The sequence below is a fragment of the Amborella trichopoda genome, chromosome 1 (genome assembly GCF_054954075.1).
Source record: "Amborella trichopoda isolate Santa Cruz 75 chromosome 1, AtrichopodaSantaCruz75HAP2 v2.0, whole genome shotgun sequence".
Lineage (NCBI taxonomy): Eukaryota > Viridiplantae > Streptophyta > Magnoliopsida > Amborellales > Amborellaceae > Amborella > Amborella trichopoda.
Window position 1 is genome coordinate 34,801,935 of NC_142336.1, and position 25,746 is coordinate 34,827,680.

At 37.9% G+C, this 25,746-nt stretch overlaps 1 protein-coding gene across 2 annotated transcripts; it reads right to left on the reverse strand.

Annotated features, from left to right (window-relative positions):
• Window positions 1-2,293: 2,293 nt before the first annotated feature.
• On the reverse strand, window positions 2,294-25,195 carry INO80 (DNA helicase INO80-like protein). 2 transcript variants are annotated; one of them, XM_088862955.1, is made up of 22 exons: window positions 24,630-25,195; window positions 24,208-24,295; window positions 23,041-24,021; window positions 22,695-22,895; window positions 20,453-20,563; window positions 17,744-18,180; window positions 17,542-17,650; window positions 17,161-17,241; window positions 16,864-17,036; window positions 16,622-16,747; window positions 8,850-9,011; window positions 8,672-8,729; window positions 8,227-8,457; window positions 7,902-8,048; window positions 7,209-7,778; window positions 6,241-6,498; window positions 5,916-6,023; window positions 5,487-5,581; window positions 5,200-5,356; window positions 4,264-4,461; window positions 3,769-3,921; window positions 2,294-3,237 (listed from the first exon to the last, which is right to left on the reverse strand). In XM_088862955.1, exons 3-22 carry the CDS (start codon window positions 23,992-23,994, stop codon window positions 2,953-2,955), a joined length of 4,614 nt encoding a protein of 1,537 aa, XP_088719081.1. In that variant the 5' UTR covers window positions 23,995-24,021; window positions 24,208-24,295; window positions 24,630-25,195; the 3' UTR covers window positions 2,294-2,952. The 2 variants fall into 2 exon arrangements, with proteins under 2 accessions (XP_088719081.1, XP_006843467.2); XM_006843404.4 differs by having other exon boundaries at window positions 23,041-23,933; window positions 24,630-25,182.
• Window positions 25,196-25,746: the final 551 nt, after the last annotated feature.

Below are 25,746 nucleotides of genomic sequence, written 5' to 3' on the forward strand. Positions count from 1 at the left end.
GTTAGAAAGCGCAAGCAATTTGTTTATCAAATGGTGTGGCGATGGGCTATTGCTTTGGAAAGAAGTGGTCAGCAAGAAATATGGAGCGGATGATATGGGTTGCCTTATTGAGGTATTATCGGGAAATCAGAATACCTCTGCACTTTGGAAAGCAATTGACGAAGTCTTCTGTCTTAGTTAGGGATGGGTCCCTAACAAAATGTCGATCAGACGAATGGCCAGTCTCTCGACCATTATGCATGGCGCTCCCTGAACCCATGTCAACTCCTCCAACCAAGAGCTACTGTGACTGAACTCGAGCCAGGTACGGGCTTCAATACCATATGGTTCAGTGGTCTGACTAAGCGGATAACCAAGCTTTCTGGATTCTAATATTAGCTCAAATAGAGAGAATTTTATTAGGAGGTGTGAGTTGATTCAAGTAGAAAATTATAAAAAAGACGAGGATAACTCAAAAGAACATATATGGAACTAATGAGAGAAGATATTGGGATTTAAGGTATAGCCTTTGATAGAATGATTGTTGATAGAGTCGAATAGTAGACCACGATTCATATAACCAACCTCAAATAGCTGAAAAAATGCTTTGATGATGATAATGAACGGGGATTCTGCAATACAGAAGCCTAAGCCAAGTGGTAAATTTTCCATTAAGTCCACAATGATCCAGCCTAACAAATCGTAGTCGCATCCACTCCCCTCAAAACACAAGCTTTCGCTCGGCTTGCAATCCTCAATAGGTTAACACAGATTTATCACCACCAAATACCTCCCATGCAAAGAAATATGGGCATGGGTGAGCTATTTGTTATCCATTGGTCGTCCTTTTTGAAATAAGGGCCACGATCTTAGACCTTTTCTGCCAGCTTAGGGTCCACGATTTTACCGCAAATAGTTTACCCCATCCCCTCCAAAGTTGCAACTTAAAATGTGGCAAACGGTGATAATATCTGCATGAGCAATGATCCAATGCAACAATTGTATCATAGCATAATGCAACGACATTTTTAGAAAACTATATTGTAGTATTTGTATAACCTCAAATTTTGCTCACACACTCTCTTTATCTCAATAATCAATCCTCTCAAAAAAAAAAATTCAATTTGATCCATAGATATGATCAAAATGAGTCCCCTCCAACAACGAATCTAAACCATTCATTTTGTGAATTTCAACATCTTAGCCTTTATAAACTTAAAATTGTTTATTTCTTTTTTTAACATTGTTTATCTAATGATAATAAAGCCATCCAAAAAAATTTGAAATGAAAAAATCCTTTTAAGTCATAGATCTAAACATCTCACCAAAATGATCAGTCTATGTTAATTGGGCTAAAAAATATTTTCTAGATTGTGTTTTCAATTTTTCTTTTTTTTGTGATTCTTCATTAGAATGAAAATAGTGTATATTTCAAACTTTGGATCAAACAAATGGCAATAAGATAGTTTTTTAAAGTTGTTGCCTCATATTATTATACAACGGTTGCATGAAATCATTGCTTCTGCAAGACCAATGATTCAGTTCAATATGGCTCATTTGGCTGGAAATAAATAGTCAAGAATTATCCTGCAAAATTTTGGGATTGCAAATGCTTCTGACCAAGGTTAAAGGTCACCATCAACTCCTGAACCAGATCTTGTAAGGAGTCCAAGGACTCTACTTTTGCTGATTTTCAAGCCCATTTTTGGGAGATTACAAGGGCCACTATTCCTATAAATCGGCAAACAACCAATGGCTCCCCCCATGGGAGGATGCCCTCAAACTTAACTTTGATAGTAGTTCGGCAAGAAATCCAAACCCAACTTGCACTAGTGGGATCCTAAAGGACCACAATGAATGGACTTCTAAAGAGACAGAAGCAAGGTCACTGCCCCATCATGGATTTTTTTCCAAGTCAGGTACTGATTGAAGAGACTCGAATAATACCATCTGGTGGACCAAAGACATTGAAGAACGTCTGACACCTTCGAGAAATCTTTGATTAAATCAGAGATCTAACTCCCCTCCTGCAAGTTGAACCGTACCACTGCCACTGACAAACTACCTTAAAGAGGTAGATACATTGGCTAAGGAGGAAACATACAAATCATGCTCTGTAATTCGGCTTCAAGTTTGTAGAGTTTGAGCTCAGTTTGAAAATATGATACATTCAATTTTGAAAAGGAACTGAGAGAAAGATTGTTACGTTTTTAGTTCCTAGGAGGAGATTACCAGACCAGCCTTCAGACAGTTCAGTAACTCACTTATTCACATTCTATAAGACGAAAATTGGAACAGAGAGCTGTCGCCACCATTTGCAATTTTAACATTTCTGTTGCATTTTAAGTTATATTTATATACAAATCAGGAGAGATTTAAAATTCTCCTGATAAAAGAACCATGATTTCAGCCAGTACAGTACAGTAAAGGCCTGCTACAAAAGGAGACTGAATTTTGGGGAATGCCAAGAGTAGATTCGGATCAGCAGGGCTTACAAGGTGAGCCATTTGGTGCCACGTCCACAACACTGTTTATTTCTCCAGCAGCACAAGAACTTCCAAGGAAAGTTAACAATGCCTCATTATGGTGCTTCTTTTATCAAATAGCAGGGAGCTGCATATATATACCTCCCGTGAGAACTCACAAGCCAGCAAGCTCTACATCCCAACTCAGTGCAATACATACAAAGATGCCTCTCTCTCTCTCTCTCTCTCTCTCTCTGAGCTGTAGAATATCATACGCCAGAGAGCACATATGCACACCAACATTTACAGCTGCCCTGCTCTTGCTTCTTGTTACCCCGAATGCCATATAAACAGCTATTACAGAACCTTGCCCTCCACTTGATGATCCTTTGCATCAACCGATGCCCAACTTGGGCGTGCGTTCCGCTACTGTAAAGCCATCTTAGGAATGAGCATTCCCCCAGTTTCTGTTTGTTTAGCTAAGCAATACTTTCTCCCACTGTTCTTTTTATCTCGGTGAAGACAAACCGTGAGGCAATTTCTGGTCCTCTGCCTGTGCAAGAAGATTGGGATCATTGGAGAGAAGGAACTCAGAAGCCTCCAAATCTGGAGCTAGGGGAATCTCCACACTCTTTTTCAGCCTCTTGGGTGTCTTCCAATTCTGTTGCAATGGATCCTCGTCAAAATTGATTGGCCCAAATTCATCTTCTGCCATCGAGAAATCCGAGTTCTTGGTATTTCTCTGTTGATTACGCTGCTTTGGTGGTGTTTGCTTGTTTGCATTTGATTTTTTCTGAAAAGAATACTTATCATCAATGAATTTACAGTGAACTATCAACAAATTGTAATCTCTTGGGTTTATACTTTATATTAATAAATTATACTATCAACACTTCAAAAAACAAATTAAAAATCACAGCGAACTATTATACAAAAATTGGCCTAAGAAAACCTAGGGGTACTTTTCTTTTGTTCTCTTATAGTTTAGATATTTAGCTAGTGCAATTACTTCAGAACTGCATGCACTGGAATGATATGCATATACAAAGTGTAAATGGTGTATGTTGTCAACTGTGGAAAATCATACAGACAAGTTGGTCCATTGCAGTAGCAAACAACTTCTAATTATATTTGGAAGTTTAAGGCAATTGAACCATTATGGCACATCCGTAAGGAAATGGAGTGACCAATTTATGCAAAACACTTGAATGGGAAAATGGTGCTCTGCAGCAAATAAATATTTCCATCAGATGAGCAACTCTTTTTGAACTGGAACAAACACCCTGTCCATATAAATAAGCATTCTTGAACATTAGCCACATACCTTTTTATTTGTAGCCTTCCCATTTTCTAGCTCTGTTGCTGGATCAGCCTCCATCTGTGACTCGAAATTGGCATAATCTTCCCAAGAGGCATCTCCCTCATCATTTAGCCGCAATCCCTTTGTTCCTTGTTTCTTCTTTTGTCGATCAGTCCCCTATTTAGTGACGAAAAACAAAAGATCAAATCATATGGTATGGATGTCAACATGGTGAAATAGACCACCAACAACTAAACCAGTAACTCCAGCTCAGCTACCCATAAAACCAAATCACTTGTAACAGTAACTGTTGATGCAACTTAGACAGATTTCCTACATGGTATATATTTGGTTTGAGTTCCAAACCTCATGAGGAAAAAATGAGAACTATCATCCGAAAAAGAACAGAACCTAAAACCAAGGAGAGAGAGAGAGAGAGAGAGAGAGAGAGAGAGAGAGATAGCGAGAGCTTATAGAGATCTGACAACTCTAGAGCTTGACTACAGTGCAAGAGTATACCTGCACTGGAACTTCTTTCAATTTCTGCTCCAGCTGGGCATCATCGAGAAGCAAAGAGACAACATCCTCTGGTGCCAAAAGGTCCCCTTGAACATGGCCGCCAGTCATTACAAGTTGTTGCACCGTATTTTTCTGACTCGCTCTTAGCAAAATTTTCTCTTCAACTGTCTCTTTACAAATCAATCGATACACAGTTACCTGAACAGATGAAACAAAAGTGAAATGTTATCCTCTGATGGCTAGAACAGAAAACCTGATCAATATAACTTGAGAAGTAAGGACATAATCCAAAATCGACTCTGAACTTCAAAGAATAACACAACTCAAAATTTTGCATTATTTATGCAAAAAACATGCATAATCATGATAACTATGTCCCCTATTCTGTTGGGCTGGGAGATTAACTGAACATGCTGAAAGAATACGGTTCAGTTGGGGGTAAGTAAACAAAACACATTGACATTGGGATATAACAGAAGACTGCATAGTAGGCCTAGTTCAGATATGGATTCTTTCGTGGAAACTGGCGATGACTATGGAATTTAAGTGGCTCCCATTCTAATGACTTTGGCCTAGTATTACAAACGATTGCCAGGATAAACCCAAACAAAAGAAGACAGAGAAGTTATAAAGTAAACAATGATACAAGGAAAAGAAGATTGAAACAAAAGGAACAAATTTTCCCCAGTAAAAGAAAAATAAAACATATAAATCAGAACTATTTTTTTTTTGGGTAATTCAGTGGGGAAGACAGGCCCCTACCCGTTTTTCAAGTAGATTAGGAGTTAGCTCTAGTGAAGGTATTAGTGGGGTGGTATTAGTGGTGGGAATGGAAACCACAACGTGGTAACTAAGGCGTGGGGTGCTACCACCATGACCTTAGCCCCTTTCCCGGATCTAAATAATTGCAACTGACTAAACTACAGTTCCACCAACCTCCTTTGTCTGACCCAAACGATGCGCCCTATCCATGGCCTGCAAATCCAGGGTTGGATTCCAATCACTTTCATAGAATATAACAGTATCTGCAGCTGTCAAGTTAATTCCCAGCCCTCCAGCTCTAGTGCTCAGCAAGAATACAAATATATCGCTCCTACATAGAGAAAATTCAGTCAGAGGTAACCTAATGGTTTTGATGGCATTGAAGGTGAACTGAGTCATTCTTTCAATCCTTTTTTCTTCTATTAAATATGCTTTATAATCAATATCACAAATCTTGATACCTCGTCTGGAAGTCCCTAACCATGTCACGACGATCCATTATGGTTGAAGAACCATCAAGGCGAAGATATCGGTACTTCCTATAGTTCATGTAGTCCTGTATGTTACAATCCGTCAGTACAGGGACCAAGGATAATGAACAGAACTAAGAACAGCAAACAGATAAACAAATCTAACTATTCCATAAGCATGCAAGACAAATATCCATATATGGAACCCACTGACAATTTCCCCTCCAACTCTATAGAGCAATTGTATGACATGCTTTTTGAACCTATTGTATAACATATTGGACCTATCGATATGCATAACATATTGATAGATCATCATCATCCAAGCCTTATCTATGACATACAGATATAATAAATGATAGTAATTTTGCATATATGCACAAGGAACAATGGCAGATAAACAACAAAATGATAAATTACCTCAAGGATATTCAGCATTTTAGTCATTTGAGCAAATAAAAGTACACGATGATTTTCAGCCCGCAACCTCTTCAGCAATATATCCAGCGTCTGAAGTTTCCCAGAGTCCTTTATAAAAGTTCAAAATCAAATGAGCCCTATAGGAGAAAATAATGATCCCAAAGCCATATTGACCTCCTTACAAGCCCATGTATAAGTCACTACTATGCAATGCCAATGAAGAGCAATATACATCAATTAAAGATTAGCTGTCTTAACTATGGATACCTACAAGAGCAAAGTTATCATCCACAACTGATAAGAGGAGAAATGACGAACAACTTACAGTAAGCGTCTTTGCAGGGTCGAAGTTTCGTATTGGTGGAGTAGACCCAAAAATCTTGTAAGTCAGTTGAAGAATAGGCTCGACAGCTGGTAACTGCATGTCTATTTCTTGTATCAAAGGGTGAGGGAGATTGGGTCTTCTAGGACCGTTGGAGTCAGACGTGCGGGCAAAACCAAGAATCAGCCTTTTAACCCAAGGATGGTGCAGTTCTTCGAGCAACTTATAAACAAACCATCGATCAGAACAGTGCACATTAATCTGCAAAGGAATAATAAAATAGACCCTTAGGAAATTCTGGCTTCGGTAGCACTCAGCATAATTTCACCTCAAATTGACAGTAAAATTGAGAAAATGATGACTAGATCACATTTCAAAACATCCACTCAAAGGAACTCAAAATCATCTGTATTGTGCACAAATTGTGTAACGAAATATACAGCATTCTTAAGAAATTAACAGATAACTCAAACTGCATCACCTGCACTGTTCTAGCACCTTACCGGCAATATGGTGAAATTTCTAGGTGTGGTTGAATCAAATGATATGCCATATTTTTATTTGAATCTGTCACTACTTCCAGTGATAAAAATTTCTCAGAAAGGACAGAAGCTAATTGTGAAGTACATTGTCTAGCCAAAGAAGCGGGGGCTCTGAGACTTAATGGAAGTTTCTGTCTTCCTTACCTGAAACACGCAGAGTGGTCCTAAGCATTCTTTTTTTCTTATATACATAGTTTGAGGTTTCTCCCTTTTATTCAGGAAATATCATTTATGTCTATCTATCTATCTGCACACTCGAGTGCCACTAGATCTTTAACTTTATGGGAATGATACATCTACTTTAGATGTATCTGTGAACCAATGCTATCCGGTAAAAAGTCAAGAAAATCTATGAAACGAATCTGCAAATTCAAAGCCTTCCCAATCAAAGATTAGTGTGCCACAAAAAGAAACCAAATACAAACTTACTGGTGGAGCTCGAGTTGGTGGGATAAAAGTATATGTTGAATGAAGAAGCTTGATGTTGGAGAGAAGCCTGTCCTGGTGGGACATGACTAATCCCTCATATGGTTCTTGATCAGGGCCAGTAGCTAGTTTTCGTCTGAGTAAACTAGACTCTGAATGCGTCGGGATAAGTAGCATCCGTGCCACAGCTCTCACCTTTCCTCTTTCCAGGTTAGAATTTTGTTGAAGATCGCCACCCTCAACTTCCAAAAATAGCTCCAAAATCTCATTCAAAAACTTTCTATCCCATCTCATAATAGAAAACAGCAGCTTCTCTAAACTAGAAACCTTAGCCAAGAAAGAAACCTCTCCTGGTGACAAATCAATTAAACGAGTGAAGCCAAAACTACCACTGGTTGTGGGATGGCTGGAGTCTTCTGAGCACCCCCTTTGCAATAGTAATGACCTATGTACATTATCTGGAGAAAACATATTAAACAACTTCTCAAATGTTTCTGGTTCGATACTGGAACTTGTTGCCGAACAAGGGACTTCAGCATGTTGCACAAGCTCCTGATGGACCATTTTTGGTATCTGAAAAATGTGCAAAAACAACCAGGAATCAATAAATAAAACTGTATGAGCGTGTAACAAATAGAAAGTAGAGTGATGAAACCCAAAAAGGAGAAGCAAAAAAAAAGTGGGCAATAGATGTGCCTTGTAAGTTATAGGATTCCGACTCCCAGCATAGTATACGTCTTCTGGTTCCCCAAATGGTGGTGGTAGAAGAGAATTTGAAATCTCTCCAAAGTACAGATAAGTGCTTCCTTCGTTGCGCTCAAATAACTCAGGGTGGTTGCAAACCTAACACAATTTCAAAGCAAATCCCAGTACAAATTCAGAACGTGATAGATTGGATGCTCAAGAGAAGTTTCAACCAACTGAAATATCCTACATCCGGTCAAATAGTGAACTGGTTTATGTTCAGTCACATGAATGATGTCCATTCAGAAAACATACAGGGGAATAATTAAAACCATACCTTCCTCAACTGGATGACAATGTTCATAAGGTTTAAAATTTTCTTCTCATTGAGATGGCCACGTGTGCTATCAATCAACTCAGCAAGAGAAATCTTGTTCTTTATGGCTTGATAAAATGCCTGCTGTCGAGAACTCAATTTGCAGTACACAGTAACTTCCTTTTTACTGGTCATTTCAGTAATGACATCCTTTTTGACCCGCCGCAACATAAAAGGCTTTAATATTGCATGCTGTTATGATATACACATGGAATTAAAGTTTTGTCAAGAATTCCACAGAAGAAATTTTAAAAACTCATATCATAAATAAAAGCAAAAAGATAATTTCAACATCTTATGAATTGACTGATGATTCCATCGGAAGACACTGGTACACTATAAGCTAGTTGAAGACCCTTTTAATGAATATTACTACTAATCAGATTCCCTGAATTGTAATTCTTACCAATCTGTTCAGCTGATGTTCGTTTAGAGTACCTCCATGCTCAGCGTGATTCTCAATGCTGTCAATACACATGCAACAAAAGTCAATGCAGAAGAAACAAAAATTAAAAGCAGCAATGGGCACAACTCTCAAGGCCGTACTGGCAATAAAAGGCAAGGATACAAAATTGAAGCCATACCCTTTTGAAAACCATTCATTGAATTGCTCGTGGCTGTCAAATAAACTTGGCATTATAAAATGCAGAAGAGCCCATAGCTCGGCCATGTTGTTTTGGATAGGTGTTCCAGTTAGCAGCAAGCGGTTTCTACAGTTAAAACTTAGCAATGTCTTCCACCGTATACTGCATTGGGAAAGCAAAAGTTAATGAGGAAAGAAATTTATCACGAGCATACAATTGTAACAAAGGATAACAAGAAATAAATTGTAGAGATAACATTTGCACCTAACATGCTTAAATATGATGTTGAAATTTATGAGCTCAAGACAACTTAGAATGCCATAGATAGAAAAAATAAACATTGGATGGGTAAATCATTGGATGAATGATTTGTCTGACGTACATGACTTGCTACATCATATTTAAATAAACATGAGTAATGAGCAGATAATTCCCATAAACTGAACTACATAATGATCACACAGCCCAGTCGGTTACACCAATACACATTTAGCACCACATAGACGAAGTTAAAACAACCAATTACTGGTTTAGAAATAGCAAGTAGAATTCATTCAAAGGATGTCAAACAGACGAGAAGTTTTATCCTGGAGCTGTCCATGTTTATTCACAAGTTAGCCATCCTAACCACCCAGCTTACTTATATAAACAAAATTTGGATCATGAGAGTTAAATAAGATGTCCTCCCTCTATCACTGAACAGATTCCAGCCAGTCTCCATGGAACTGGAGAGTCTTTTTGAGCCATGTAATCATGTCAAGAGAAATGCCTCTAGGATTTTCTTTTTCTTGAGGAAAAATTTGTCATTAGCAATTGTTGGAGCATTAAATTGCTAGGTCAGAAATCAATTATGTAGATGTAGTGAGTAAATTACTTCCAAAAAATTAAATTTACTAGGTCAGAGGCCAAAGAAAGGATGTTTTGAGTTCATGCAAGGAAGACTGCTAGACATGCCCTAGCAGAGGATGGAGCATTGGGGCTAATGGATACAGGGACGTTTTATAAGAAAGACCAAACCACTTTGTTCATAGGCTAGGCAAATAACTTTGTACAATTAAATTTACTAGGTCCGAAGCCAAAGCAAGGATGTTTTTAGTTCATGCAAGGAAGATTATTAGACATGTCCTAGCAAAGCATGGAAGCATTGGGGCTAATGGATACAGGGACGTTTTATAAGAAAGTCCAAACTGCTTTGCTCATAGACTAGGCAAATAGCTGTGTATCTGATAAAGGAACCAAGGGGCTAGAGGAAAATGAAGCTAAATTAGAAAATATGATGGAGGAGATGAATGAGTGTTTTGTAGAGAATACAAATAGCCTGGGTGGAAAGCTGAAAAATAGAGATGAGACAGCTCACAAAAGTGGAAGGTCTGGGACTCATCAGTAACATAAGGGAGTCGACTGGCCAAATTCAAAGAGATAAGAGGTAAAATTAGAATCTGAACGAAATCTTGTTTCCAAAGCACCAACTAACAAACCATCCCACGGATTGGAATTGTTCGCATTGGGTATGTTAAGCATTAGAACCTTTTCTTAAAACGACCATGAGGGATGCTGAACTCAGGCTTGTCTTGATCTAAGTTGGACAAAAATAGGAGGATAGAACAGTGTGGTCTCTTGAGCATTTGACTGGATGTCTGGTGGCATATTGTTTTTCATGGTATGAAAATATCCATATGAGTCCCAATCAGAAAGGGCCAGTCTGAAGAACCTCCCCAAGGAATGTTCTTATGAATCCCTATAAAATATAGAACATGGAGATTGCTTTCTGCAATATAGTATGACCACGGACATTGTGAGCTTTTTCTGTATGTATATAATACTATTAAAGGATCTCCAAAAGCGCTATGGGGCATGGCTATTGACTTGTCCAATTGATCTGTGTGTAATGGTTGATATACAGTATGTTACTTAGAAGAAAAAAGATATTCAGTTTAGACCACCTTTAAATTTTTCCTTCTTACCTATACCAATAAAATGTTTTGCTAAATTCCACAAAATGAGAGTCTCCTTAGGGAAGAGATATTTTTCCTAAACACTCTCCAACTTCTTTGTTGTGGGCAAATAACCAATATCATGCTTCTTTTGCAAGCCATCCTCTTGAAGCCCCACAAAAAAGCAATTATAACCATCTCTATTTAAAAGTTTCCTTTGACAGTCCAATTCTTACCTTCTACAGCCACTATTTAACCAAGGAAAAGCACTAGGGACTATAGTTACCGGGATCTCCCAAGAAGGTCGACACTCCAGCACTGTAAGCTCTATTCTGTGCTCCGGGAGAAGGGATCTTGATTTCAGGTATTTTTTTTAAATTTCTGGATCTCGATTCCCAAAATTGGGGATCTCGATCCCTGTTAATGAGATCCAAAGCCCTCTCATCCAAATCATGGGTCCATGAGTAAGTGAAATCAAGCATCCACCAACGTGGAACCGAGTTTCTTTTACATTAGCATCGATATTCACCAGCACATTTCGAGGCTCCTGCACTGACCAACCCCCTCTTCCCCCACCCATCCTCTCTCCATTCCCTAGCCCATAATCTCTTCTCTCTCTCTCTCCCCCCTCCCTCCCTCTCTCTTCTCTCTCTCTCTCTCTCTGTACGTAGTGTATTTCTATAAAAGTTCTGAAATCTGAATTTTCATTCAATATAAAGATCAACCAGTTGAGAAAGAATCCCAATGCCCACAATGGCAGCCAAGGTTTGAAGCTTGGAGTTTTAACTGACAGTCATAAAAATCAACATCATAACATATAAGGTGCTGCGATATTACATTATGGCGAGTACCTAAATTTCTGCCATGTTGTATCCTAAATTATTTTCATCTCACTTGCTGGAAGCTCTATAAGCTTTATAATTTAATATAAATGATCTTTGCCTCCAATGGCCTCTCATTGACCATATCAACCATTACAGAGACCTTTTCAGGGTTGATGCTTCTTTGCCTCTAGACCCTTTTCTTTTCCTCTGAATGTAGAGAGCATTTCTCCAGTTGCATACCCAATCACATGTAAGTGAATGGACCCAACTGAAGGAAAATTAGAACACCGCATTTCCATCAAACACTAGAGCCTCTTTCATGCCTGAGGGTTGAAATTTGAATCATCATTTTGGGTTTTCAGTTTCACTTCTCGCTTATGAACACATTCCAATATTAACAAAAAAATAAAAAGTATTTTAAGAACAGGATTCTTTGCATTTAATGATACTTTGATTTTTGAATTTCAAAAAAAATTAATCATACCGTTTATCGGACTTCATTCCCAAGCTAGAGAACCCTACTTGGGTAGCCGATTCTAAGTTGGACGGACCTCGATCCCACATACTTTATCATTCAATTCTCAACAAATTTGGCTCGTGCTTCCTTCATATTAGGATCACAATCCCTTTAACTCATGGCGTAAATATCTCGATTCCTGTCCCATGGATCACCGTACATCTATGGATCCCGCATTCCCAATCCCAATCCGGGAACTGACCTTGCTCCTGATCCTGATAACCATGCTCGGGACCCTAATGCTCAACAGCTTCCCTTTGAAGCCCCAAGCCAAACCACACCCTAATGCCTCAAAAGCCAAATTGAGGTTCCCGCCACTATCCCAAAATTCATAGGGGTGAAAACTAATACTCATAAGGAAACCAATGAAATAGAAGATGGAGTATCTTGTTCTATCAGTAAATGCCCTATGGACCGAGATGCTCCACTTGCATAACTGCCAAACCTCCAGAACTCTTAGTAGAATTACCAGGAGATAAAAAAAACCAATAGAAGACGAGCAACAAAGATAGCATCTAGCTGGATTAGAGTAACCTAAAGGCAAGGTACACATAAGTTGATAGAGTGCAGCTGTTAAGATCCTCAGGAACCATAACAATTATAAGCTCGATAGCTTGTGCATCTCTTAACATCCTAGGAACTGAAAGGAGTGGATATGTGGAACTCAAGTTATTAAATTTTAAAAAATTTATTTTTCTTTTATGCAATATTCCTGAATTTCACTTAAATGGGACACTATATACTACTGTAAATCAAAATTAATGCCCTAGACACAACCTAGGATCTTTACTTTTACTACTAAAGCAAATAAAAACCATCCGAGAGCAGTCAGCAATCTTCCACTTATCCACAATGACTTTTAAGTACAAAATATGTTCCTGAAAATTTACAGAAAAATATGAAAGATGGCTCAAAATTAATTTAGTCAGCTGGGAATCTTACTAGAAGATGTATGGAGTCACCATCACCAGTCTTGATACACCCCACACCTGATTCCTTGACCTATGGTTCACTTTTAGTCCTTTAGGTCTTGCTAGAATTTATGATATAGGGAAGATTTACAGGCAATACCTTTCATTCTAGGGTCTTAGAGAGCATGGAAACCTAACCGGAGTTTGTAGGAACCCTTAAGAACAAATTAGGGCTGAGCTTGAAGGCATAGAATCCTCTTATGGCTCGGCATACTTCTCCAAACAACAAAACCCTAATTAGGCTTTCAATGCGGCACCTTGTCTTATCAAAGTTTGGGTTGCATGACCATATTTAGATGGGAGGAGAGAGAAAATTGAATTTTAATGATGAGAGATTTGGTGCATGGAGGAGAGAGAAATATCCTTTTTTTTTGAGAGAGAGGGGCCCAATGTGTTTAAATAGAAACAAATCTATTTCCTATATGGAGTAGGATTTCATCTAGGTATGCCTTATCTTATTTCCCCGCATTACCTTTAGGATAATTAGGAAATTTGTGAGGTGAGAGAAATTGAATCAGAGTCATCCATCCTACAAATTAGGCATCATGATTTTGGGTGAAAATTAGGAACCTTATCCCCTTATAATTTGACCCAAGTCCAACTTCTATTTAAATAATAACCACTTTCAGCATATCTAGATCTTCCATAAAAGTCAAAAGATCATATTTATTTTTAAAAATCCCAGTTGAATACGAAATCAAATTTATTTTACAATTAAAATATTCCCTATCCAACAAAAAGATGGCATATTTTAAAAAAAATGGGGAGTGCCACCCTAAGGGATCACATGGGCCCCACACATGGGTGGCACACACATGTGGTGGTTAAATCCTTGGTCCCCACATGTGCCTTCTCAAGTTCTGAAAATTTCAAAAATGCCCTCTTTATGAATTTTACAGCAGAAATAAAATGCTAACATTTTGAAAAATGTGTAAAAATTATAATAACATTTCTAATACCAAAATAAAATAATTTAGAAGTGGACTAGTACGAAAAAGTCAAAATTAGCCACAATAAGGGCACTCCCCTTGACCCAAGAACTGTGATTTACTACTATTTTCTTATCCAACCCAACTACGACCCATGACCGAGAGTCTCAATGCAAGAGTTCATGATTGGTTTGTCAAAGTTCGATAATAAACAGTAAAACTATGATCTTGGAATGTAGATTTCAACCCCTCCTATAAGAGCAAGTCTAGCACTTGTGTATCTACCCTGCGAATGGTTATTGAGGTTTTGGCCATTGCTCTCAAAGGCCTACAATTGCACACAGGTGACCACACAGTTCTCCTGGCCTACAAACATCATCCCTGGACATATCTCCAACCTCAACTACGGATGACCCACTATAAACCCTTCTCAGTAGTGCCACATGCCCAGATATAAAGGTTTCGACATAACCAGTGTCATAAACCACCCACTGAAGTGCATATTCCACTATAAAATATCAATCAACACAAATTCTTCCACTGAAGTGCATATTCCACTTTAAAATATCATTTTTACAAGTGCTCACTAAGATTATATCTAAGACATTCAGCTTCATAATCCTGATGAAGAGGAATTACAGTTACCTCTCTACCTTAGAAAATGACCAAACATGTGGCAACATCCAAGATGTACATCATAGTCGCCCAGTGAAAAAAAGCATCATTGTAACGGCATTCACTTATTCTAAACAAGAGAACCGTGTAGAAGAACTTCAAAAGGCATAAGTATTGATAAATACACCATCAAACCCAGCTTATGATGCCCAGATACATTTCAGTGCCAGTTTCATACCATGTCAACACCAATATTAATACTAGATACTGCTAGGATACTTGTATTTATAAAATTACATAGTTGTAAAAATTGTGATATGAATAAAATATAATATTATACAAGATATAAAATATATTTAAGTGTTAGACATGAGACTCATAACCATATCCATATCCTAGATTTTGATGGATGACGAGTTGCACCTTTGCTCTCTATATATGCGTCCACATCCATACCAGAATGTTTACATCTTAGGACCCATCAATCAATAAGCAGTGTCCCTAGGTTCCAAAACCATCCTTTGTGTAATGGGTGTAAGCTATTGAGCCAACTTGTGAAGCAATCAATCATCAAAAAGAATTAGGAACACAAATTCACTGAGTTGAAACCATTGGAAGTGATCAAGAACAGTAAATACCTTAACAGTTATGATAACCTTAAGGTAACCTTTAAAAAAAACAGGAGTTATGGTAAACTTTAATAAAGCATATCAAGGTCATACTCTAGACATCTTTTTCTCAAAGAAAACCGTTTAGCATCCTATTCATTTTCCATCATCATTAAGGCTATGCCCAAAATGGCGTCAACACAAAGTTAGAACTTTAGAGAGATGGTCTAGAATTTAAAGGTTTTAAAATTTGCCGGACTACGACAAAATATATGAAATACAAGTTTAGTAACACTAGGAGTAGAGACAAGGAAGTAGTTAAGATTGACGCCCAGAAATTACCAAAAAGATCACACTTTCGATATTTTGGGTCGATAATCCAGGAAAATTGAGAGATTGAGGAAGACATCGCACATAGAATTACAGATGGGCAGGCAAAGTACTGATGTGCAACCAAAATTTTATGTGATCGCCGCACACCAATGAAGCTGAAGGGCAAGTTCTATAAGACAGCTGTGAGACCAGCTTTGCTCTATGGGGTAGAATATTGGGCGGTCATAAAATAATATACCCATAAAATGAGTGTAGCAGAGACGATACATTCGAAAAAATTTAGGTGTGGCACCAATAGGTGATAAGATGAGAGAGAGTAAACTTAGGTGGGCTGGCCATATGTGGCGCAGACCCAATACAGCACCTGTTAGGAGGTCCGAGTTAGCTCAAGTAGACGGCTCAAAAAGGGCAAAGAGTAGGCCCAAAAGAACATGGTTGAAGTAGTGAGAAAAGATATGTGGACCTATGGTCTCACTAAGGGTATGGCCCTTAATAGAGCAGAATTACGGACTAAGATTCGTGTAGCCGACCCCAATTAGTTCGGAAAAGCCTTTGACAATGATGATGATGAATATGGCCATTCCCAATTGATGGAACCAAAGCCCAAGTAATCACCAAGATCTAATTATGCTTGAACCTCCTTGCTTCATCTTCTAGCATTCCTGCGCTTATCTAGTTCATCTGAATTTACAACCTTATCAAAAATGGAATCACTAAGGCCACGTTTACAACTTATAATTTTGCATAAGGTGCTCAATTTGATTGGTGTCATAGTATCACAGATGCCAATTGTCAAAAAGGACTCAAAATTATGCCACTAATATCAATAGCACAGTAATATAAGCATATATTCCTTTCAAGAAGAACTTGCTTGATGGAATTAATTCCCAAAGTTATCCATTTACATAAAAAACTGACTCGGCAAAATGTAACACACAAACATTATCTAAATTATAAAACTTTCCTACAGCTAGAAAGAATAAATTTTCTTAATTATTCTCTTCATAAGTGCTATCATATTGATGCAATTAGTAGCAGTACCTTTGTGCACTTTTAATGGCTTGGGCTTCATCTAACACCATATATTGCCATTTCACACGCCGAAAGTACTTCTCATCAGACACCAGCAGCTGGTAGCTTGTAATCAGGATGTGAAAACCAGCCTCCCTAGAAAAGTTTCCGAAAATAATATGAATCAGTATCAAGGGAAGAATACTAGGCACAAACAAACCAAAACAAATTTATTAAATCAAAGAGCCCAGATATTAAAAAAAATATCTCACCTACGATATAAACGCTTGGGATTAATGTTTTTCCTTAGTATTGTTCTATCTTGAAGTCCGCCCCAATAAGGAAGCGTTTTGAAATCAGGACAGAAACGGCTAAATTCATCCACCCAATTACTCAAGACAGAGGCAGGTGCAACAACCAAAAATGGTCCCCATATATTCTTCTCCTGTATAGAGTAAAGTTGATAAATACAACCAGAATGATACACAATAAGAGGTCATTTGGCATTGTTGGCATCTCTGGAAGAAAATAGAAGAAACAACGCATAAATTAGCAATTCTTTATGAGACCTCAGCTAGATGAGCCAGGAATGCAATTGCTTGAATCGTCTTCCCCAAACCCATCTCATCAGCTAGGATTCCATTCAAACCCTGCAAGCAACATTTCCAAAAACCACAATTCTCAATAGTAGAAGGGATTATTCAGCATAGTTGATGTATGTCATCTCCACAAGCTCCTGCTAACAATAGATAGCAGTGATGAACAAATCTTGAACTTTAGCAAATAATGGCAAACTCAAGTGCAAGCGTGGTTCATGTCCAACGTCCATTTTTTTTAGTATAGATGGTGGTGATGACATGTAAAACAACCAGCACTACACATAGTGCACTATGCAATTAAAAAATAAAAAAGAAACCCATATAGCCAGGAAACCTCAGTCCCAGTTTTACCTGCTCATAACAATTAACTAGCCATTGCAGACCCTTGAGCTGATATTCCTTCAGACTTCCGTTAAACAATTGTGGTGTCTGCACTGATGAGGTTATAGGCATTGTAGAACTGAAAGCACAAAAGTTTTTATTAGGCTTAACCATCTGAAAAAAACAACATTTAATGAAGAATATATAGATTCAATCAAATCTATGGACTCACGGATGAAGGAGGTCTATGTTACTAGATCCTGCGATTGAAGTATCATCGGATAACCCCTGGGGTTCAGCAGCTTCACGCAGTTTCAAGCATTCATTGTCAAATGCACTTGTCAATTTCTTCTGCTGAGATACTGCACGGTGAGCAGCCTTAAATGCTTCTCTTTTCATCGCAGCCTCCTCAGGGTCCTCTTCTTCTTCTGAGGGCTTATAATCTTCCAAGTTCAATAAAGAATTTTCTGGATCTTCATTATCTCCATCTACTAAGGCTGAAGGGTCTGATGCTTGGGAAGTTGATTTATTCTGCATGAAATGACTGTAAAGCTCTGTTTGAGTCAGCAGAAAGTTTAGCCTCTGTTGTTGCCTCTTTGCTTCACGAAGCTCCTCCTCTCGTTTCAGGGCTTCTGCTGCATCTCTTTCTTCTTTCTTTCTAAGTTCAGCCTGTAATCATGAAGCAAACTCAATATATTTATGTAGCTTTTAATATTCTGTTTGCATAATCAAATGACTCACACTCTGATGCAAAATCAAGTTGAAACACCCAGATAATTTATAGCACAAACATAGGTAACTTTCTGAAGTAGAAATTCAGAAGTTAGCTTGCAAAGACTAACCAAACATTTCTTGCTGCATGGAAACACTGTGAAACAGCAGGGACATTTGCATTCTTGAAGCAGAAAAGCTTAACATAAAGAACATAACACACTCTAGCAAGACACTTGCATTGATATAGCCTACTTTCACCAAAAATCATGGACTTCTAATAGAATATAGAAAAACAGATCCTACCCAGGAACCTCACCAAAAAAGGAGGCCCAAGAACTTGAAGAACCATTGTCTTGCCTCAGCACTCATTACATCCCCCAACAAGGCCAAGATAGAATGGTATGGGAACCAGCTAAATCTGGCATATTCTCTGGGGTTCTCTCTGCAGCCACTGCACACAGAGTCAACCAACCTTGGTGGTGGCCAGCACAGCCTGGTTTGCTCCTGTTCCCCGTAAAAACCAGGCTCTTAGCTGACTGATAATTCACAAGAAGACCCTGACTGTGGAGTGACTTCAGCTATAGAGGTTAGCACTAGTCAAATGTTGTACTATATGAAAAACGAGTGACCATCTATTCCTACACTACTGATTGGCTAGCCAGCTGTGGTCATTCCTATTAAAAATGTTTGGAACTGATTGGGCGACCCCAGGTTGCAGGGTTCAAGCCGACAGCTCTTCCACAGCAAACGTTTCACCTCCCTCCCAGCGATGGCCCTCCTCCTGTGGAAAGCATCTGTAGTGCCCCTAGTTTGGACAATTTAGATCGAGTGTAACAGGAGAATTATTAATGTCAGAAAGCCCATATTATAGCCTTAAAAAATAGGCTAATCACAACAGTCAATGCTGGGCCGGGCTCTGGAAGGAGTTTGTTATTTTGTTTCTTTCTCTTCCTCCAGTTTTTGTTGAACTGGCATGCCATATTGAGATCCAATCCCAGGAATCGCTAGAGCCCCGCAAGGGACCCCCCCAACACCAGGCACCATGAAATTCAATTTTGATTCATGTTCATCCATCAATCAGGGAAGGGCCAGAATAGGAATTGTGTATGGCAGAGGGAAGCATCCACACTCTTTATCTTTTTTCAGGGCATTACGGCAACAGAACTGCAACTGTTGCCGAGGCGCAGGCCTTGTCTGCATGGCCCAAGTTGTTAAATGAATCATGGGGCTTCTCCCTGCAGGTTGAGGGAGACTCTGTGATTGTTATTAATCAGCACACAAAAGCCCTCTCCTGCCCTTGGTCAAAGGAGCATGAAATCAAAGAACTCAGTCAACCCATGAACATCTCCTACTGCCATGCGTGGAGACAGGCAAATGCCACTGCAGATGGCTTTGCAAAACAGGGAGCCAACCACATTAGTCTGTCCATATCACAAACTACGCCCTCATAAAAGTAAACCAAAGCCCGGGATCTCTGGAAAACAACCCTTTGTGACTATAGAGCACACTCCAGTTGTCCAATTGATTCTGTAAATAGATCCTGTGCTGTTACTCTATCTTTTTTTTTTACCCAAACAGATGTACCGAGTGTTAATTTTGTTAGTGACAACTGCCACTTGTTTGTGCCATGAAAGTTTGCACTATATCTATAATAAAGCTGACTTCTATCAATATAAAAAAAATAAAAAATTCCTACCACGAATCTATATCAGTACATGCAAATATCTGAAAATATATCAGTTATCAATAATAAGAGGGAGTGAACAGTCCAACAAAATAATCAATATGACTAAATTCTAGAGATTTCCACAAGCAAAAAACCCCACAAGCTAAAAAACTAGTCAATTACATCTCATAAATTTGAACAAGAATTAAATGTGGTGCTTCACAGATAAGTCCAGATGCAAAAACTTACAAAGCATAACTAAAGTGGGGAAACATTGCAGAGTTACAAATTTTCAAGGTCTCCTGCTTAGAAAGGTAAGACACATTGTTTCTATAAAGTTCTACTCTATGTCCAACAAACATTCCATTTTCTTTTTTTAAAATCAATGTCCAAAAAATATTCCTTCAGAATAAAATAGACTGAATTTATTCATTTATTTTTTTATTAAGCAATAAGTGTGCACCGAACGAGTCCCTTTTATAGCATGACTCATATTCAAAAATATCACCATGAATATAGGCAAAGTGACTATATCTGGGTTCATGTAAGAAGGAACTGAACCTGCTCTTTGTCTACTCTTTTCCAGAACACCAACATATCTCTAGCCATTTTCCTGGTGCGCACAGCTGCTCCCTTCATCATTTTCAGTGATCTGGTAATCTTTGCCTTTACCTGACATGTATAATCTAAAGAAAATCAAACACCAATCAAGCTAAATATAAGAAAGAATAAACTAAACCCATTCAAAACATTCTTGCACAAGTTTTCCTCTGTGCAAGCATAAATATCGACGGACATGAACATGGGTAGAAAAAACTAGGATAGCAAGCATTTTTGCTAGCTGCTTGATGTCAAAGAAGAGTAAACATATCGAAAATGGTGTGTTCATCAGAATCATTGATTAGTTACCCACACGTGCCCCACACAACTTATATATTAGCATATGGTATCAGAACCTTTACATTACTAAAAGTTTCTCTCCATAGAAACCATCTTAACAAACTTCTACGTTCATAACATATACAAAGAAGAAAGCAAAAATAATATTAGACCATATAAAGAGCTCACATTTATGAATTATATGGAATATTTACTAAAAGTAGTCATACTCATAACATAATGGATGCTGCATGAAAAAAATATAAGGCAAGATCATATATATTACATCAATATTTTCAAGGTCAAGCTAAGCCTGCTTGACGCATGTGATGATTTTCAAGCAGGAGCAGCAGCATCTCAACTTGTAAGCCTACAAAATGCTACTCTGGAATAAGACGATGAAATCAAATTTGAATCCCTCGACTGATTCTCAACTTTTTGTTGGCATTTTCCTTGTTTCAAAGTTTTCTAGATTGTGTTCACGAACTTGAAAATTTGTATCATGTTTCAGTTACGAGGGTGAAAGATATGGCTCACTCATGCAATCTTCATATATGTAATTATGTGAGTTTATTAATTCACAGCAAAGATCCATAACATGTAAGTGTGCATCATGCATCATGTATTTAGATGCATTATGGGTTTTGTAACATAATGCCCTAGAATCTAAAAATTCCAAAATATATTGAAAAATTACTAATTTATAACAATATCATTCAATATTAAATTACTAGGGTTCTTTACAAGTGGCACCACCCACATATACAACATGTTTGCCTGCTATAACAGCCGTCCGATCTAAATGGTAATGTCACACCTAACACTATTTTATTTTTAAGTTTTGTTTACATATATCATCTTGAAATGAAATTTGGTGTATGCCCACTCCTAATAGAAGCATACCAAACAAAAAATTATATATATGTACATGTGTGTGTGTGTGTGCATGTGTGTGTGTGTCTCTATATATATGGGGAGTGATTTCATGCAACAGTGGTAATATAATGAAACAATCTTCAGAAACCATGTCAGGGCCATTTGTTTGACCCAAACTATAAAAGACACTCTTTTCATTCTAATAAATAATCACAAAAAAAGAAAGTTTGAAAACACAACCTAGAAATAGTTTTTTAGCCCAATTAACATAGGCCGTCCATTTTGGTGAGATACTTAGATCTAGCCTTAGAAGGATCTTTTTTCTTTCCAAAATTTTTAAAAAACTTTATTATCATTAGATTAACAATGTTAAAAAAGAAAAAATTGATTATGAATTCATAAAGGCATAGATCTTGAAATTCACCAAATGGACGGTCTAGATTCATCGTTGGACGGGACTCATTTTGACCATATATAGGGTGAAAATTTTATTTTATATTTTTGAGATTGATTATTGAGATGAAGAGAGTGGGTGTGCAAAATACCACAAACATGGTTTTCTAAAAGTGTGGTTTCATTATATTATAATGGCATGGTGACATGATATCATTTCCCTATATACATAGATATAAATATATGCGCAGAGGCTAACTTGTAACATTATGACTAAAGCGAACATTAAATATGTAAATGACATAGCAATGTTTATTTCATCGTTATAGTGTTATATACAATCAGCATAGAACATTAATGTATCTTTTGTGCAATAGGAATGCAATAATTTACATAATAATACATTAATCAGTACAAAAAGTAGGTTTATTTAATTATCTTTCCATTTCTCATATTTTCAAAGATGAATAAAAAAAATAAAAAGAGTTGCTAAGTCGTGAGTTTGTAAAATTTGGCATTGGGCCAAGCCACTAGGCCACTTCGACTTTTAAAAAGTTAACAGTTACATTGACTATCCATTATTATTTTTGAAGAAGTTAACAGTTACATTGACTATCCATTATTAATATGAAATACTTTACAAATAAGCACTAACCTCCCTTTGACAGGAATCTGAATACTTCTTAGCATCAAGAAGTTGTTTCCTATGTAAAGCAACAAATGTTCGATAATGTTTGGGAAAATCTCTCCGAACAATAGTTGTCCAAGCTCGACCAACCTTCTCCATGTCTTCTTTTTCAATCTGGGCCGGATCTTTCTTAGCCACTTGCTTCTTAGGCAATGCTCGCTCAATGATCTACCAATTGAGGTCCAATGAAAGAAAAAAGGATCATGCTCTTTGGAAATAAACCAGAAACGAAGAAGAAATAATGAAACAGAGTTTCAATTTCCCAAGAACAAAACAAGAAAAATTTAAATTATGCCATAAAAATCATACCAACCTCATAAGCGTCTCCTTTCTCCAAAACTTTGACATAGTAAACCTGCAAATTCCCTGATTCAGACAAGATCATCCGCTTAATGTTACCTGCCGCCCCTTCAGGGATCGAAGATGAGTCTATATCAAAAACTTGAAGACTAAACTTTTGGACTGAGTTAGAAGCCGACAATGCCTTCAACTTCGCCTGAAGCGACTCATGAGTAAGAGGAGCATCACCCATCGCTTGACGACTTCGAGGCCCAAACTTCTTATCCGACCCCACCATCGTGGCCAGAGCTCCCAAATCCACCTTACCCTTTACAAAACACTCTTCTATCCCAGTATCTGAGAAATTGGGTAAGTTCAGAGTCATCACAAGCCTATCATAAGAGGGAGGAATCCTATATGTAATACCCTCTCCAATGTCCAGATACGCATACTCTAGGGTGCTAGAAAGCTTATCGTAGTTGAATTCTCGGCCTACATCCGACTCAAAATAGTAACCTCCTTGCTTCAAGGGGCTCATGTACTCGGGTGGGGTTTCCATTCCATGAATCAATCTATCTTCCTTTGTAGAATTCATAGCCAGGGATTCACTACCCGAATTCACTCGAGACTTGGCGTTATGGGCATTTCTTTTGGGGGCAAACACCGGAGTTCTAACTGTGGTAGAATTATCTTTATGCTTGGACCTCCTGTATTTCATTACATGCTCACCTAGCATTGATCTATAGTGATCTTCAGAGATGTGGGTGCCATAATTATCATTATCATCTTCATCATTGCTATCTGTTTCTCTCCTAGCTGAAGAAAAGGAGCCAATTTCACCTCCTTCTCCATGAAGCCTCTTCTTTCTCTTGGTGGATCTCTCCCCCAAATTCCCATTCCCATGATCGACTGCCATCCCAACTTGACCTGATCGATTCAAGATATTAATCACAGTTTGGGGATTTGAGCTTTCAGGGCTATCCTTCATAACCCCAATTCAAATAGCAGACATGTTCTACAATTCAACAACAACGGAATTTGAAAGAGGAAAACAAATAAAGGAGCATATCCAACTAGACTAAATTGTACATGCTCAAAGAATATTTTTAGCAATTTCTCTTCAAAATTAGAGGCTAAAGTATAAGAAGAAGAGGCGATAACAGAGGGGAGAAGAGAGAGAGAGAAAGCGAATATTGTGCACCTAGGCTGCCTCCGCTTTCATCCTGACTACTGCTTGCATAATCTTCGAGATCCTCGTCTTGTTGTGGAAGTTGAAAGTTCATCAAAGACTAGATAGAGAATACAATCACCAAAACACGACCATAATCATCAACATAAGATTTCAGAGAGAAAAAGTCTCGCCCCAAAATCAAGGAATAGCAACACAATCACCCAAGCCAAAATTAAGAAACTACGCTATCAAATACTAGAGAGAAAACAAAAAGGGAATAATAAAAACTAGAGAACACTAGAAAATAACAGAATCAACGATGCCCTAATTGCAGAAAGAACAAGTCTTGCCAAAAACCGAAAACAAGGGACTCCAAAAACAACGAGCAATGCACTAGAAAAACACCATTGAAACAAACAACAAACGAAGAAAAGCAGCAATCAAAAACATACATCGAGGTTGAAGAGATTAGAGTAAGAAAACGAGTTGTTATTTGGAAAGTGGTAGCCATTGTTGCTGGGGCGCTTCTGCTCCATTCGAAACCCTAAGTTCAGGTCATGTGGGGCACAAATATCGGCAGAGAGAGAAAGGAAATAGAGAGAAGAGAATTTTAGAGAGAGAAGAAATATGACTCGTGTAAATCTAAAAGACTAAAAACCTAATCTTGAACGCGGACATTGGTGGTTTTGGAGAGAGAGAGAGAGAAGAGGGAAGAGAGGAGAGAGAAAGGGGAAGGGAAAAGAGAGGAGAAGAGAGGAAGAGAGCAAGGGCTGTGGCGAACGTCCGTCTATGAAATCAACGGCCATGATGGACGGGATGCCTGCGTTCTGGGACTGTGATGATTGCACGTGCCAACAGGACAGAACGCACGTGTGGTATTTGGCGTTGCAGATTTGTGTTGGATCATGAACGCCGTGGGATTTTGGTCATTCATGGTATGTGAGGGTAAAAAAGGAAAAAAAAGAGGGGATCGAAGGGCCTGAAAATGTTGCCTTAATCCAAGTCAGTCATGGTTATTAAGGACTGTTCCAATTTTAGTGGAAATTTATGGAGAAGCAGACGTTTACTCTTCAACAACCCCTTATGCCCTCCCTATTTTACCTTCAAATCCGATAGTTCTTACAACGGTTCCCAAAATCGAAGTTAACCGGATGTAGGCCCGGAAGCGGTTTAATCAGTCTAACCCGTAAATTCAGCCGATTCAACCACTTTAACTAAGCAAGTCCAAGGCGCTCAAAAAAGTGTTGAAAAAAATAATATAGATGCAAAAAAAACTACTAAAATATGAAAAATCTATAAAGAATGATTAAAACAAAACATATTCAAATGAAGTTCAAAATTAATGGAAAAAAATGGATTTTAATGAATCGATCTGTGTTTAGGGGTTTTAAAATTTTCTGAAGAAGATGGAAAAATATAAAACTGAGCATTAATAACCGAAACAATTTTTAATCTTAATGTAAAGAATATTAAAAATGTATTACAAATCAAATTCTTTATTTTTGAGAATTTATATACATTTTAAAAGAAAAAAATTAAGTAACCAAAACCGCCCAAAATCGAAACCAG